This window comes from Cupressus sempervirens, chromosome 11 (genome assembly GCF_028749045.1).
Source record: "Cupressus sempervirens isolate cs-2001-9-10 chromosome 11, ASM2874904v1, whole genome shotgun sequence".
In the NCBI taxonomy this organism is placed as follows: domain Eukaryota; kingdom Viridiplantae; phylum Streptophyta; class Pinopsida; order Cupressales; family Cupressaceae; genus Cupressus; species Cupressus sempervirens.
Window position 1 is genome coordinate 585283834 of NC_143128.1, and position 17040 is coordinate 585300873.

At 35.2% G+C, this 17040-nt stretch overlaps 1 protein-coding gene across 3 annotated transcripts in view; it reads left to right on the forward strand.

Annotated features, from left to right (window-relative positions):
- Positions 1-17040, forward strand: part of LOC149531008 (DUF3754 family protein, putative (DUF3754)) — a 272285-nt gene that overhangs the window by 134568 nt on the left and 120677 nt on the right. For all 3 annotated transcript variants that reach the window (XM_089809608.1, XM_089809609.1, XM_089809610.1), the window contains one exon: positions 10559-10638. In XM_089809608.1, coding sequence (XP_089665734.1) covers positions 10559-10638 — 80 coding nt within the window. The remainder of the gene's footprint in view (positions 1-10558; positions 10639-17040) is intronic.

Here is a 17040-nt window from a genome sequence, read left to right on the forward strand (position 1 = left end):
TCCGGTCCACAGCTCTAATCCAGTCCTCAACTCTAATCGTGTTGCCAACTCTAGACCTGTCACCAACCCAAGACCTGTGTAAACTGATAAAATCACTCCTCGTACCTCTTCCTACTCCGACCTCTGGGAAGTGCAATGAGCTGCAATATGTCAGATGGCTGCTGCAGCACATCGACAACATGATGTTGACCTTCAACAAGGTCTCTTAAAGTTGTTTACCGTATGGATTAATTAAGCAACACACACAATAGACACGAACACTGAACAAAAAAAAACAGAACTCTTATTATTATTCGCATATATCAATAGTACATTATACTTTCATGGTTAGATATGATCTCATATGATATTCAGATGAATACAATGTTTCCCGAAGGGGTTATAAATACTTTCCGAAGAACTTTCTCGAAGGAGTCCGTCGGCCACATACATGTCGTTACATAAAAACCTTTCCGAAGGGATCTGTCGGCTGATACACAATTTCCTTTTTGAAGGGACCCGTCGGCTGATACACAATTTCCTTTCCGAAGGGACCCGTCGGCTGATACACAATTTCTACCGAAGGGACCCGTTGGCTGATACACAATTTCCTTTCCGAAGGGACCTTTCGGCCGATACACAATTTCTGCCGACGACATCATCCCCCCCAAAAAAGAAAAGTCGTCTCCTGACGACTACAGAACAAAACTCAAACAACTAATACAACAATATTGATCTGCCATATTACTTTCACATTCATCCCGTTGCATCTATAGCCTTTGCTAACACAATACTGACTCCTCAAGCTGACCTTGATAGCCACCTGTGCTGCTTCCTTTGCTTCCAACTCCTCGGAACCTTGAGCCAAGTGTCGCTGCAGTGCCTCCAACTGGATGATCAGCTCCTCCCGAGCTCTCTACGCATCCACCAAGACAGCCTCACGGCCAACACCTACTCTCAGTGCCTTTGGTAGTATAGTGGTGAGTATTCCCGCGTGTCACGCGGGTGACCCGGGTTCGTTCCCCGGCAACGGCGCCAAATGTTTACCGTATGGATTAATTAAGCAACGCACACAATAGACACGAACACCGAACAGCAAACAGCAGAACTCTTATTATTATTCGCATATATCAACAGTACATTATACTTTCATGGTTAGATATGATCTCATATGATATTCAGATGAATACAATGCTTCCCGAAGGGGTTATAAATACTTTCCGAAGAACTTTCCCGAAGGAGTCCGTCGGCCACATACATGTCGTTACATAAAAACCTTTCCGAAGGGATCCGTTGGCTGATACACAATTTCCTTTCTGAAGGGACCCGTCGGCTGATACACAATTTCCTTTCCGAAGGGACCCGTCGGCTGATACACAATTTCTACCGAAGGGACCCGTCGGTTGATACACAATTTCCTTTCCGAAGGGACCTGTCGGCCGATACACAATTTTTACCAACGACAAAAGTCTCCTTGGCCTCTCTGTTAATGTCAAAATCAATGCCAACATCTCTAAGTTGTACCCACTTGATCCATGAGAACCACTAGCACCCCTTTACACTATGCTGTCAAACTAAATCTCAAGCTCTCCATCACTAAGTGGAGAATTACGACCTCTGCTGGTGTAGCATCTTGCAAGAATGAATCTATGTGCCTTGTTGAACCCCAATTCATTGCAGGTTAGCAACAACTCGCTCTAATACCATTGTAAGAGCCCTGCTGGCTCACACTAGCAATGCTGGAAGGTATGTGCTTTTTGTTTTTTTTTGAGATATATGATTTTTTTGAATTTTAAAGGACTTCTGAAGTACTGAATTAAATACTAGAATAATCCATTTCTATCAATGCCAAGTTCCCGCAAATATGATTTTGCCATGTATCGTTCAACAATTTAGAAATTACAATGGAATTGAAAAGACCTTGTATATGCTGTGAAAATTCAATTTGCAGCAGTCATTTAAGAAGACCACATTCAATCTCCAACTCACTAACAACGCCCAGGTTGAGGGCCAATTACCACAAGGAATGCCAAGTGTGGCCTGCCAGGAAAAGGCCTGGATTACCTCTAAATCCCATGCCCAAATGTGTGGGTTCGTGTAGCAAGGAAATGACAATATTGGCGTCCAAGAATGACAGTTGCGACAGGAGAATTTGGGTGCCCAGTCACCACACCGACACTAAAAAATCGCCACCCAACTTGGTAGGAATAGCAGATAAAAACCAACGCTAATTTGCAGGTATAATTGATGCCAACTTGCAGCACACATTCACCTTCCAAAACACAGTAATCACAGACTAGATTGCAGAAATACTTGCAGACTTGTATCCTCAATGTTGATGTCAAAATCAGATTGAATTCCCTATTCAGTTTACTATACAGCAGCAATAAATTGAATGCACAATTAAGAACCAGACTTGCACACAATTCACCATTTATTGCAATAGCTCAAAGTCCTTAGAAGAGAGGAATCAGTCCTCAAAATTCTTCAACTCCAAACCCTCATTAGGAAGAAAATATTTAAAAAACAATAAGCAAATGGCGACAGATTGGTCCTCTTCTTGGAGTCATATTTATAGCACAAAAGGCAATACAGCTTCTCGAATACACCTCTCACTTAAGAGGTTTATCATTTACACTAAAATTATAACATGAAATAAGATAATGTCTCTCATTATTAATGATTCATTAATAAATTATTATATGAACTCCATTTATTTACCCAATCAACTGCTGATGAAGTCCAACCACCTGCGCCTCCATTGTATTGCTGAAAATAGTGATAACCCCAAATTGACTTACTAAAAATAGCAATTCCACCACAAAGACCCTCAAATAAAACTGCTATCTCACGAGGGTCGCAATGATGAATTGACTAGTCTTGGCTATAGGAACCTGCTAAAATGGGGACATTACAACACAATAAAGTAGTGCATGGGCTAGCGATTTGGGCTCTTGAAAATTGTAACCTCATTAGTTACAATTTATTAGCTATATATAGTTTTGCTAATGGTCATTTAGAACTTTAGTTTTTATTATTTTATTGTTTTATCCTCAAGCTCTAGGTTTAGAGCTCTCGTGAACTCTCAGGTCGAGCTTTGTACCATTGTCTTTTAAAAGACATTGTTTTGTTTAATTTTAGTGAATTGGTTTCTAATTTCACATGGTATCAGAGCAATTAATTTTTTTGGGCAAATTTCTTTTGGTCTTTTTCACCATTTTTTTTGTTTACTCCAAACTTGTCTAGGGTTTATTGCAAACTCATGGGAGTTTCTAGTGGTCTCTATGCTCGTTCTTTTTGCTTTGGAGATAATAGTTGCTTGGAGATTCGTGGCTTGTGGCCTACGGAAAACAACTTTGCAAATGCGACTGAAAATTGCAAGAATTTTTTGGCTTGTTTTTTCCTGTAATTGCCCCAATTTTCCATCTACTCACGTAATTTTTGGTGATATTTTTTTAGTACAGTTGTAGATGCATGGGTCTGCAAACCATTTATGTGACCTGGTTTCTAGGTAGTTTTTTTAACCCACATGTTTTTTGCACTTTGTGATGGCTCCAACTTGTTTTTTTGTGGTATTTGATCCTATTTTCGGGCACCATTTTCTTCTGTTCATGTGGGAGTTTTATAACTTAGTTTATTTTTTCTTGGCAACTGGCATTTTTCTTGGCCCTTCTTTGCATTTGTAACTTCTTAGGCACCAATTCTGAATTTTCAAATTGTGTTTAGGATTTTTTGGTCTTTAGGAAAAGTGTTTTTCATAGGTTGCAAGGGCCATATTATTATTATTTTTTAAAAAACCCTAAAACTTAAGTTTTGGATTTTTGTAATTAGGGTTTTCTCTAGTTTTTGGAAAAAGATTTTTTGCAGTTTTTCGTCTAGAGGATCTAGCAACATGATTTTTAATCTGTGGTTTCTAGTCTTTTTGCAGCTAGGGTTTTTGGTGGCTAAGAATTCATGGTAGATTATCATTGACGACTGTTTGATAGATTAATAAATTTTTAAATTTTTTTTTATCTTAGTGGAACACATGAAGGATATTTGCATCATTGACTCATATCATGTTGGAAGGGAGGTAGTGTTTCAACAAAAAGTATAACAAGACCTGGAAATAATGTATGCTTTCTATTTTTTATTACCGCTGCATTGATAAGATAGATTTGGGTAAGGAAACAAGTCCTACTTAGACTTCGTGAGATCGAGAAAAATGGGAGAACATAACTGAGAAGTTGTCATGTTGATAAAGCTTTTAGTCACACATTATCAACTCCATCAAGTACCTTTCAGGAAAAGAACTAAAGAGATATAGGATCATTTGAAGGATCTTCATGAGATATTTGATAAGAGTTGGGTTTTATTTTTGAAGAACATGTTATTTTCGATTATGATGGATGAGAAGATGTCATTGCAATAACATATTATGAAGATCAAGGATATACATGACTTGTTGGAGGCTATTGGTTGCAAGATGAAAGAAGATATGGTCACATTATGTTGAAGAGTTTGCCTAGATCATATGATTATCTCTATGAATGTTGCACTAACATTTTCCAATCTTCGCGACAAACTTCTACAACAAGACTAGTGGAGAGTTGAGACAACTGGTTGGGAACAACATTGAATTAACTCGTGTGGAGCATGCATTTCTTGCTAAGGACAATGAAATGAATCCAACTCGACTCAACTGCTGAATGTAAGTTCTTTCTTAATATTGATCACAACACAGACATAAGTGAAAAGGATTTCCACAACTAGCATTCTTAATGAATGATTTTGAGATTGGTTGGGCAATGGAAATTTTCCAAATTAATCTTCTTAAACTAATTTTAACAAGTATTTGCATAAATCATCCAAACAAAGTAACAATTAAACCCTATGAACAACTACAACCTGTGCACAAAAAACAACTTGCATCTTATAATGCCAATATTTATTAAATGAGCAGGAGATCTGAAATGTCAAACCCAATGCTCTGTAAAGATCCGAACCAAACCCCAATCTGAATTTGTCTATCTACTTGGGAATTTTGAAACTCACTTTCCTTGATACAACCGTTGCCTCTTCTAAAATAGATTTGCAGCCTGTGATCTATTATCAACTCTTCACATCAAATCAAAAACCTTCCTAATGCTAAATACAGATCAGAATGAGCAAATATAGACCGTGTGCAGTAGTATCTTGGATAGCCAACGTGGGCCCCTAAATGGTAACCGCAGGTGCCAAATCAAATCGCAAGGTTGGGAGTATGTGATCGCAGGCCCTTGTGATGAAGTCTGTAGACTCAAAGTTGAAATGCCACCTCTCAAGAATACACTTTGATGCTTTCTATAACCAGACGCTGCCTGTAGGTATGCAACCCTTCAAAATTTTCGCCAATCTCTTCCAATCAGAATTCACAAGTGCAATTCGATGACTAATTTCCAATGCAATTAGAGTTCTTTGGCTATCAATCACTCCTCAGCCACATTAATACAGTAGGCGGACTTGAGCAAATTGTATACAACAACACAATTTGCAATGGAATTATCAGAATAATTTCTGGATGCCTTATACCACAGTAAGGGCAATAATTTCAGAACCTTAGAAAGCCACAAAGGCACAAAAACAAATAAATATCCAAGCATACTTTTCCCAATGAAATGAACTCCTATTTATAATCCTTTGTTGGCCAAAGTTTCCTAAAGAACTCCACTTCATAAATTGTGGAAGATTCCCAAAAAAACTCAAAAGAACTCGACACTAAAAACTTTCCAATACAGTTTTTAGAAATATCTCTAATGTCATTATTGTAATAACATAAATATTATTATAATAACATAAATATTACTATAGTAATGCAACTTTAATAATTAATTAATAAAGTAGAGCAAATGCAATTATTGACCTCATTCTTTGTAGGTGACAACCAACTGCTAGAGCCACCCACTGCTTTGCTAAAAATAGAAATTGCCAAAAATAGACTTACTAAAAATTGTAAGTCCACAACTAGGACCCCCAAATCACCTTGCCAGCTCATGAGGGTCACTACGATGAGCTAACTCCAACTACATAGACTTGCCAAAAACAGAGACATTATAGACAATGGCAAAGGCAAGTCCAGTCAGTAGAAAGGACAATGCAAATTACAGGAGGGTCGCAATCAAAAATTCATATGTCATTATTATGGTGGACTTGGTCATATCCAAAGGTTCTTCAGAAAGAAGTTGGCTGCTTAGAATTCCAATCAAGGAAGGTCTCAGAAGCAAGAACATGCTCATGTCACAGAGCATTTTGAAGTGATGAAGGCTACAACCTTCTTTTCTTTTTGATGAGCAATTTATTTTCATGTAATATGTCGGGTAGTTAGTACAATGACCATTAAGAGAGGGTATGAGAATATTTTGATAGTTCATTAGCTATATTTAATTATGTTCGTGGTCATTTAGAACTTTAGTTTTTATTATTTAGTTGTTTTATTTTTTAGCTCGATTTTTATAGCTTGTGTGAACTCTTAATTCAAGATTTGTACGTTTCCCTTTAAAAGGCATCGTTCTGTTTAATTTTAGTGGGCTAGCTTTTAATTTCACATTCATTGTTAGCCAACCAAGCACTATGAATATGTACACTATGATTTCTATGATATATCTAATATGACATGGTCCTTTAAAAAATTAAAATTCGCTGTAACATCTCATTAATTCAGTCAAACATGTCATTCCATCTAAAAGTGTGATGTACCAAATAACACACCTCAATGCTATGGACACTTCCACCATATTCAATGCCACATGTCCACCATACTAGTTAAGATGTCCATTGTCCCATGCATACTACATGCCATCTACATGCACTTCACTCTTGCATACACTTAGCACATCGTATGCCACTCACATGGACTCCACATATCATACACAACCCACACACATTCCACACACCTCACACACTCTACACAACGTATGCCACTTGCACACACTTTGCACTTCGAATGCCAACCATACGCATTCCGCACACTACATCCGCTCTACGCCACCCATACATACTCTGCACACCTCACACACATTGTTCACACATCACACACCACCCACACGCTTTACCTTTAATGTGCAGACTAGTCACCATATGCAACTTCCTCACACTCATACAAACATTTTTTCGTACTCCTTGTTCTACCTTGTATGACTAAGCAACCGCATGAAACTTATACAGAGAGCTGCAATATTAGGAGATGTCTATATCTTCCTAGTCACGCTCACAGGTCAAATGCCCATACAACTCTTTTCTACTCACCCCTCTACTTGTATGGTCAAACACAAGACTACCTTATGACTAACTCTTCACACAGGCAATCCTTAGTGTGGTCTTTGCATTCACTTGCATAGTAGCGAAAGGAACATGTCTTACTCCTCTAATTTCATCACTATGCATAGATAAACTTGCTTAACCAAACAATATCACAAATACATGCATGAATGAAAAATAATAGGATATTGTAGTTCCAAATGTGAGATATATTTTTGATGAAGTTCAACAATACAAATTTGTCTCCAAGAGAGACTTCACAAATTCTACATTTGGGTACACTAGAAAATATCGTCACGATAGACTAGGGTGGCCGCTAACCACCGAAACTGCAATTATAGAATAGGTAGGGTCTTGCACCTCCAAAATTGAAAACACAAACTTGATTCAAATTGGAATTGTCAATACATAAGGAAAGATAATCCCATGACGACTTTGTGCAATGCCAACCGCAACCTTATAAAGAGTTCTAGGAAGTTTCTTGAAGGGTCAGGCTGACATTTTTAATTACTTTTATTATTTTATATAATTAAAATTAATTAATTAAAGTAGTTCATATGATATTATTTAAATTTGGAACCACTTAATAAATTAATTTACTTAAATCACTTACCATTTATTGGAGACATCACAAAAAGGCACAAAAACTAAAATTTCTCAAATAACCTTATTTTGGTTTTAGGTGATGCAATATTGCTTGAGAACTTGGATGCTTTTGCATCATCCATGTCATGTAAGTGATATGTACCATGAGCATTTTTTGTTAAATAGTTTGTGAAATCTAGGACTCAGATTCCATATTTATTTCTAGTCCAGGTTGTTTCTCAACAATTTTACCCCTTATTCACCAAATTTTCATTGTATTCTTTCATCTGTTTAATCGCTCATGAATTGTTCATTAAATATGCCTCAACATTTATGTCATTTGGGAACTACTGCTATTTGGGTGTGCAAAATCAGAATTGGAATTGGAAAAAAGTAGAATTTGGTATCCCCATTTACCCTCAAATCCACGATTGTTTTTTCATCTAAATAGGTGGAATTGCTTCAAATCCCATTTTAATTCCAATATGCCAAAAATGAGGAGGATCACATATGAATTGAAATGAAAAAAATTTGAGGTTCAAAATGGGATAACTTTAGGGGCAAAAATGTTGAAATTTTTGATGCTTTACTTATAGATTGCTTCTCCATGTCTCCATCAAGAAAATATTGAAGAAGCATTGAATTTGCTTCTTGTAAGAATTGCTATCTGCATTGAATAGAGAAGAACGCAAAAAAGATGGCAGATGCCTAGGAATTTCCAAAGATCAAACCGGGGACGCTTGACGTAATAGTAATAGGCATAGGGCTTCAAGAGTCAATCGTGGCAGCAACCACAACATCTTTAGGGCAGAGTGTGGTGCACATAGATGCCAATTTCTTTTATGACCACCATAGGGCTTCTCTATCCCTCGATGAAGTCACTGAATGGGCCTCTTTTGGCATATTATTGAGCATTTAAGACCAGTTTTGCATGTTCACTTTGGGAGCCTCTTTTATGCATATTTTGCATAATATTTTTGAGCAATTTCACATGCTATATTTTTTTGTTGATTTTGAGATCCGACCTAGGGTTTTGTGCATGCTTTTGAGGAGATAGAGGCGATTTTTTAGATTGGCTATCAATGGGACAGGTGTTTGAGGACAATATTCAGGGGTTTCTTCACAGGTTGGATCAATTTTGACTCATTTTTTCTATGCATATTTTTGATATCCGAGTTAGGGCTTTGAGCTTTATTTATTGTACATTCGCCTCATTATGAGAAATCTTCTTGTTGGCTCAGAGTTTTTGCACATTACAAATTTTGAGTTGATTGTAAGAGCACTTTGTAGCAGAGATTTTTCAGCATTTGATTATACAGATTCATCCTTCTCATTGATTGTTGTGCAATATTGTGGGTTCTTTGCTTTTATATTGTGTTTGTCCATTAAAGCTATATTCCTTATTGCATGTTAGAATCTCAATACTTGTAATTGCAGGTCTTTGTTTGTGTCCTTATTCTTTTGCAGAAAACTGGTAAAACTTAGGTTTTCCTTTCAAAGCAAAAGATTCTAGGTCCTTGCATAGAATCATTTTTTGTAGTTACATGCTTGTCTGGGTATTGTGAATCATTTGTATCTTGGGTAATTGGTGTTAATTAAATTGAAGTTGAATGCAAGTTATTGGTGTATCACCTCATTTAGGTTTAGTATCCGCTATTTTCATTCACTTCTTTTCCCGCATACAATTAAAGTTTTAGGTGATCATTATATAGGAACCAGCCTAGCTTCCGGAGATTCATCTCTCGTTTTAGGACAACCCACCACCCGAGAGAGTTTCCATGTTTCAACAGGATGGCTAGATATTTCATCTTGCTAAAGGTGCAATCCTGATTGATAACAACTGCATCCTAGAGAAAAAGTCAGAGTGGCAATTGATATAATGGTATAAAGGAGTTGTCTCATTTGGAAGTTGTTACTATGGAAATACTTTTGAATATCATGTTACATGGAGCAATTGGTCTGAAAGCATCCTGTTTCGGGCATCAATTGCTTTGGATTAGAACCAATTTGGTTTGATGGTATTCCTTTGATACAATCTTTTTTTGTTTCGAATGCATGGGCATGCTTTTAAAGAGCAAATTGTTTTATCCTTTAAAGAAGAAATAGGACAATTAGTAAGCAATGTTGATGCCACTCTTGCATATTTTTTATTTTTAAAAAGTGTTTGTACTTCTTGCTAATTATTTTGAAGCACATCTAGAAGACTTATAAACATTTAAAATGTCAAATATGAAGAAGATTTGCTAATAAGAAACAAATAGAAACTAAAATTGAAAATATGGTTCAAAACATTGGTTGGCTATTTCATAAGCAATTTTTGTAGTCATCTTGCACTTTGTGAACTATTCTAATTGTAAGCAAATAACCTTCCTTGCAAATTCCATTCTTTAGAGTTGTAGGGCATTGCCATCTATAGAAAGCACCTTCCATATGATATAATTACAAAAATCATTTATTATGTTGAGCAACGATATAATTTTTTTGAGAAATATTCTACACATCTTCTACGATCTAGTTACATACTCTTTTTCAGCTCTATTGCAGTTAGATTAAAAAGGCAAGATTATTCCCAAGTCAATTACATTTATAGTGAAATCCTTCGTCATTCACCTTTAATCTCATGGTATATTTAAAACAAAGTAGTTAAACACTTTGCTTCTAGTAGAATAAACAGATGACCAAATACATGATAATTCTAATTTTTTCCATTGTTTTGTAGGTACGCCTAGACATTGCAACCATTTTGGGGTTATTGGCATATTTTGTGAATTATAGATTTGAAGATTTTTTGAGCTCTCCGTAAGTTATTAGAAATTATAATTTTGTTTATATATAATCAATGGTCAATAATATTTTTCGTTAGTGTAGGTTTCATTTAGTCTGGTTAGAATAGAATACTTCTATTTTGGTTTTCACTGGTCAGTAGTTTGTTTTAGAAATTTCTTCATTGTAATTGATTATAAATGATTCATCTTTTAGAAATTTCTTCATTGTAATTGATTATAAATGATTCATCATTTCCCAATAATAATTATGTAATTGCCTATGTTTCATTTAGTTTCACATTCTAACAGAGTGGGAGTTGGTTTGGGTTTGACTCCCTTACGAGATGTCTTAGGGTTTTGCATGGTTTGCCAACGGTGTTTTGAGAAATGGTTCTTCCCTTTTTAAAAAAGCCATTTATATTCTGCAAATTTTTTTGGCTTGCCTCTTTATACATTTCAAGGGTTTCTAGTGCAAAATTTTGTTTTTGTTTTTGTCGCTAGTTTGGGCATTTTTCTTTCTTGTTTAGATTTTTTTGTGTTCTGTAATTTTTTCAGCCATGTATTGAAATTTTCAACCATTGTATGTGCATGTGACAACATGCACGCTAAGGATGACTTTGTGTTTCTGCATTTTTTCTTGATGACTCTCTATGTTTGTTTGTGAAACCATTCTTTTGCTCAAGCTTGCATTTAGATCCATAGAGGATTTTAAATCAAGTGAAAATCGTGTTGTTTTTTATGAGCAAAAGTTTCTCTTTTGTGTTTACACGTGTTAGCATATGTGTATTTTTTGCTCTTTCACTATTGTGACTTGGGCAAACCTTTCGTATTATGATGCCAATCGCAAGCCTCCAGTCTGGTCCAATTCTCACACAGGCTGGATAAACACTTTTGCTGCTCCCAAGTGACCTCCCAAGTGACCACGATCCACCAAAATACTGCCGCTAATGCAGTAGAATAAAATTGCAGCTTTGTCTGGATAAATTCATAGCCCAAATTACCAACGCTGGGCCTTGGGAATCAAATGCAAGCCTTCCAAATTTAATGCATGCTCCCTGAATGGTTAACATTAGGTCTGAGAAATCAGTGTGCAACCAATTTTGTATGCTGCCCAACTCTAAATGCAGCTATGTCTGATATGGCTTCAACATCAAATAAACCATATCTCTCTCTCTCTCTCTCTCTACTCGTTATAGAAACTTTCATGTGTATACTTGTATTTATAGATCATTTATGATCTCTATTTAATAACACATTTATTATTTTACCATTAAATGGTATTAGAGTTATTTTTTCGAAAAATAATGATTTTATTATTGAAATTTTCTAAGTTATTTTTCAAAATAAATTTTAAAATTTTTTAATTTCTTCATGAAATCTTAGACTCAAGATTTTCAACATCCTTTGTCTTGGTCTGTTCAAAAACTTGTGTGCAGGGATATTTTGTAAAATTTGTCTAGGGTTTCTATATATATAATTTTTTCTCTGGGCAACTTTTTGTTTGCAACTTGTGCATCATCTACCTTTACCCTACCCACTCAAACAACTTCCTCTAAAAAACTGAAATATCCCAAATTGATATTTGCACTGCTGCTGCTATCATGTTTAATTATATAAATTATATTTTCCTGTAGATTTTTCTTTGATCTTATAGAGCTAGATAGAAGTTGCAGAACAATGTTGTTTCTTTTTGTATTTTACAAAATATAGGTATTACAATGAATAAATAACAGTATTTGATAAAATAGAAGTGATAGAAATCATATGCAACAATAAATACTAATTTGGAAATGGTTCCAAAACCGTACCAGCAGAGTCTGATTTATTTGAAAATAGTACCAATACAGATGTACTTCAAACAAGGTTGATACTAGCTGAAGATGAGAACCAGCTACAACCAAACAAGTTCAAATGATAAAGCTCAAGCTACTGCAATAAAACAACTCTAGTTTGCTGCAAATAAACACTACAGAATTCCTCACATGAGCTGCTATAAAGAAACAACGGGCTGAACCAAAGTGGACGCCTTCCGTAAAAATTCATTGCCTGCAAAGTGTGACTGCAATAATAGAAATCAATCCCCTGCCTTGATCAAATTGTATGCATAAGAAATCATTACTTTATTAATGACAAATAGCTCCAAGCATCAAATAGGTCCTGGTAAGTGATAATCAAATAATAGAGACTGAGCTCTTTCCAACGAGCTATCACATGTAAGAAAATCGATCTAGATGCAGTCACAAAACTCTTTATTACTCCAAAATGGCTAAACACTTAGCCTTATTTAAATTATTAAAATGCTAGCTTAGGAGAATATTAAAAGATTTCCCAAGTAGCCAAAGAACAACCCAAACACCTCCAAAACATAGAATTGAGTTTGTCACCTGCCTATGACTGATGCTGGACAACCTGAGCCAACTGGAAGTCTCACCCTCAAATCTAGGGATAGTCGTAAAAAATAGGGAACACACCCAAATCTCTTGAAATTGAGATCAGGGGGTGATCTCATAGAACTTCAACTCTGGAAAATGTCACAACCTCTTAAAAGGTAGGAATCTCCTCCTACAATCAAGGAACTGCCTCCTAAAAAGTAGGAGATTGAGTCTGTCACTCTGAGACTGAGTACTAATGAATCTCCTTTGCTGTGTGCATCTTCAGAGTGTGTCAGTGAAGTCGGGGTTCTTCCTAAAAATTAGGAGATGCATCCAATGTCTCCAAAATGTCCCCATTGGTCTTTGGAAGCCTCCTAGACAACTCCCAATCAGTCCCTAAAAATTAGGGATCCCTACTAAATTTTAGAAACCTGTTGTTGACCGTCCAAACCAGCCTGAAAAGATCATGTTTGGGTCTATATGCCCTATATGAGTCCCCTACACACTCTATTGGCCTATGAGAACTCTAGTAGTAGGTGAATGCATGAACAAATTTCTGTCATCCTAGAAAGGGGACATTACAAAAATGATTGGCTTTATGGCATATTTGGGCTTGCATTTGACATTTTTTTGTGAGCCTGCTTTTCTGCAAATTCGTGGCCTTTATAGTGCAGAATATACAGAGCAGATTCCCTTGCAATGGCTTTTTTGAATTTAGATTGACCATTAAGGAAGGGTATTAAAGTTAAATCTCTCTATTTTTGTCTCTCCCTTCCATAGATTTACTTCTATTTCTAATGGTTTGCTCTCTGTTCAATACATAAAATTTCTCTTTCTTTATTCAGAATGTTTCTAGTTATCTCTCTTTGTTCGTTATAGAAACATTCTTGTGTATACTTGTATATATAGATAATTTATGATCCCTGTTTAATAACCCATCCATTATTTTAACATAATAAGCTATTGTATCATGGTCCAATATTTCAACTTACAACTTTGCATGTTGTTTATGATTGCATTATTCTAGTAATTTCCTAACAAAAGGTAACTTGGTCTTGGAACGAGAGAAAGGGTATATTGGCTAGTGATTACAAGAACTGCTTTAAGTACACTTTTATAAAAGGATGGTCACTTCAATCTTCCTTTAGGATATAGATAAAGATTTTGGTGCATATATAAGGTGGCTTCACTAAATATAAAATGTTAAGAAAAAGGTCTGTGTTCATTTAATGCAATTTTTCTTAGGGAAAAAGGAAAAGGAGGACAGTGGTGCAATGTTTGAAGTATTTGGTAATCTTTAATTGCCTCACGATCTTCATTAGTATCAAGTGAATAGTGCCAAAAACAAACATTTTCAATGTGAATAAAGCATTGGAAAGGGACAAAAATTATCCTGATCAGCACCAATGAGAATGAAGTGTAGCAAGGGAAAATAAAAATTGGGATGTAGATCTTATACAACATTCCAAGTGATTCACACTAAAGGCAATGGTTTTGTTGTTATTAATCTCACTTAAGTGAAGTTAACATCAGCCCCCAACAAAATTTAACCATGTGTTTGATTAAAAACAACATGGCTTCAAGCTCTAAGTATGTTTTGTTTTATTTTTCTCTTTCTGTTAATTTTTATTAATATATTGCATATAGTATTACATGTAAATAATGTGCAATTAGGTCATCAATCTTAATAAATTTATGATTGCAAGCATATTTATATATGTAATATATTGTGTAGTATATTATTTGAAACCCCTCAAAAAAGCCCAAGCTCCTTAATCTTTGATAATTGACTTTGAAGGTTTGTATTAGTACCGTAAAGACCCAAACTAGTCTCAAACTGTAATGCTGATACGCAAACTGATTTTTTTGTATTTTGACGTTTGTCTAATTATTTTATGATTTTTGAAATATATGTTTGTTTTGGATTTTTTGAAATATAATAATGCTTAAGACAAACACTGAAAACAAATGCTAAATAGAGAAAGTGCTAACCAAACCCAACTTGAATTATTGAAAGAAATGAATAGTTCTGCAATTACATATAAATTAATTATTAAACTTGGGAATGTGCAATTTGCCAAAAACTTCTTGAAATCCTCAAAATTATGATGCCAATCGCAAGCCTCTAGTATGGTCCAATTCTCACACAGGCTGGATAGACACTTTTGCGGCTCCCATGTGACCTCTTAATTGGCCATGTTCCACTGAAATATTGCCACCAATGCGGTAATAAAATCGCAGCTTTCTTTGGACAAATTCACAGCCCAAATTACCAACGTTGGGCCTTGGAAATCAAATGCAAGCCTTCCAAATTTAATGCAGGCTCCCTAAATGGTTAACGTTAGGTCTGGGAAATCAATGTGCAACCAATTTTGTCTGCTGCCCAACTCTAAATGCAGCCATGTTTGCTATGTGTAAGGAGAGCAATTTTCTTTATTAATAATGCTGAATTGTCAATCCCATCAGGCTCGATGCACAACAAGATCCTCCGATTCAACAACAGGTAATTCAATTCTTAAGCAACCAATGAAACAACAACAACTCCTTAGGCACAATAAATATAGTAGGAGAAATAGCCAATTGTACAATGCAATTGCCAACGCAATCTCAGATCACAATCTTAGAATTTAGTAGAAAACCCTCAGCTAAGTGCTCAAGAAATTCAATATAATAATCAAGATGCCTTTCTTTCCAAATGAAGCCATATTTATAATGCCTTTGTGCAACCTTGCTTCTCCATGACACTTTTCACTTAGACATTGCTTTATAATATAAAGCATAATAATAATTATAAGTGAATTTAATATGCATTAAGTGTCATTAGAATTGCAATAAATATGACTTCACAAAAAATATCTCATCCCGAACCCAATAGTGTGTAATGAGCTCTGCTGGCTCTCAAACAATATGTGCTGAAGAATTGATTTCCTTTTTTTTTGTTTTTGAGGTTTTGCAATTTTTGATACAACAATATAGCAAAAAAGTAGAAGATATTGGAATAATAATTTCAACTCAAATATATGGATATTATATAGGGAATATATAGCTGAAAATCCAGATTTTAATATCAATTTAGATACTGAGTATTTTCACAAAATACCAACAACCGAGTTGATAAAATATCCCCTATTATCTAAACCAACAATACCCAAAGAAATTAGAAGTTACAATTCATGAAGTAATAGGTAAAGCATGCTTTGAAATCCTCTAAAATGAAGACTATCAACAACAAAAGAATTCTTCAACAAACAAATGCAGCTACATATATGAAAAACACTGCTCCTAAAGTGCAGATAGGAAATAATGTCCAACAACAGATATAAATAGGTGCTAAACTAACTCCAAACAATCCAGCACACAACTTGATATAACAATTTTGGTGAATCCCTTCACAAATTCGAGAACCTCTAGTAGCAAGAAAAATTAATCTTCTCCTTAGCAATAGTTAATACAGTAGGAGAAATGTCAAATTGTATACATCGGCACATTTTGCTAAGCAATCTCAGAATAATTTTCAGAATTGAATCTACAATACTTCAATTGTAGATCCCAAAACCTTATACTTTAGCAAGGGCACAAAATTAGAGCCTTAGAAGTGTCACCAAGGCAACAAAAGAAAATAAGTTAATCAAATAATTGGATGCTTGTCTCATCAAATGGACTCATATTTATAATCTACAAATGCCACAAGTTTCCCAAATAAACTCCATAATATTAAAATATAATAAAGTGCCACTATAATATAATTTATTAATTGCTTTTGGCTCCCAAAAATGACCTTTTCCACCATAACATAATATTTTGACACACAAGGCCATTGTTTCTTGTGCCCACAATTTAAAACTTTTCGACCTGGTTCCAATGAGCTATGGTATTGAGGTGAGCAACATATAACATTAACAAAATAACCACCTCAGCATATTTAGATGAATAATAATAAATAAATCACCTATCTTGTGAAAACAACTGTAGAATTATTAGAATCGAAACCTAGCACACCAGAGTGATCCTAATAAAGGAACACGATAAATGAACCTGATAGGGTGACTTATTATAAATAGATA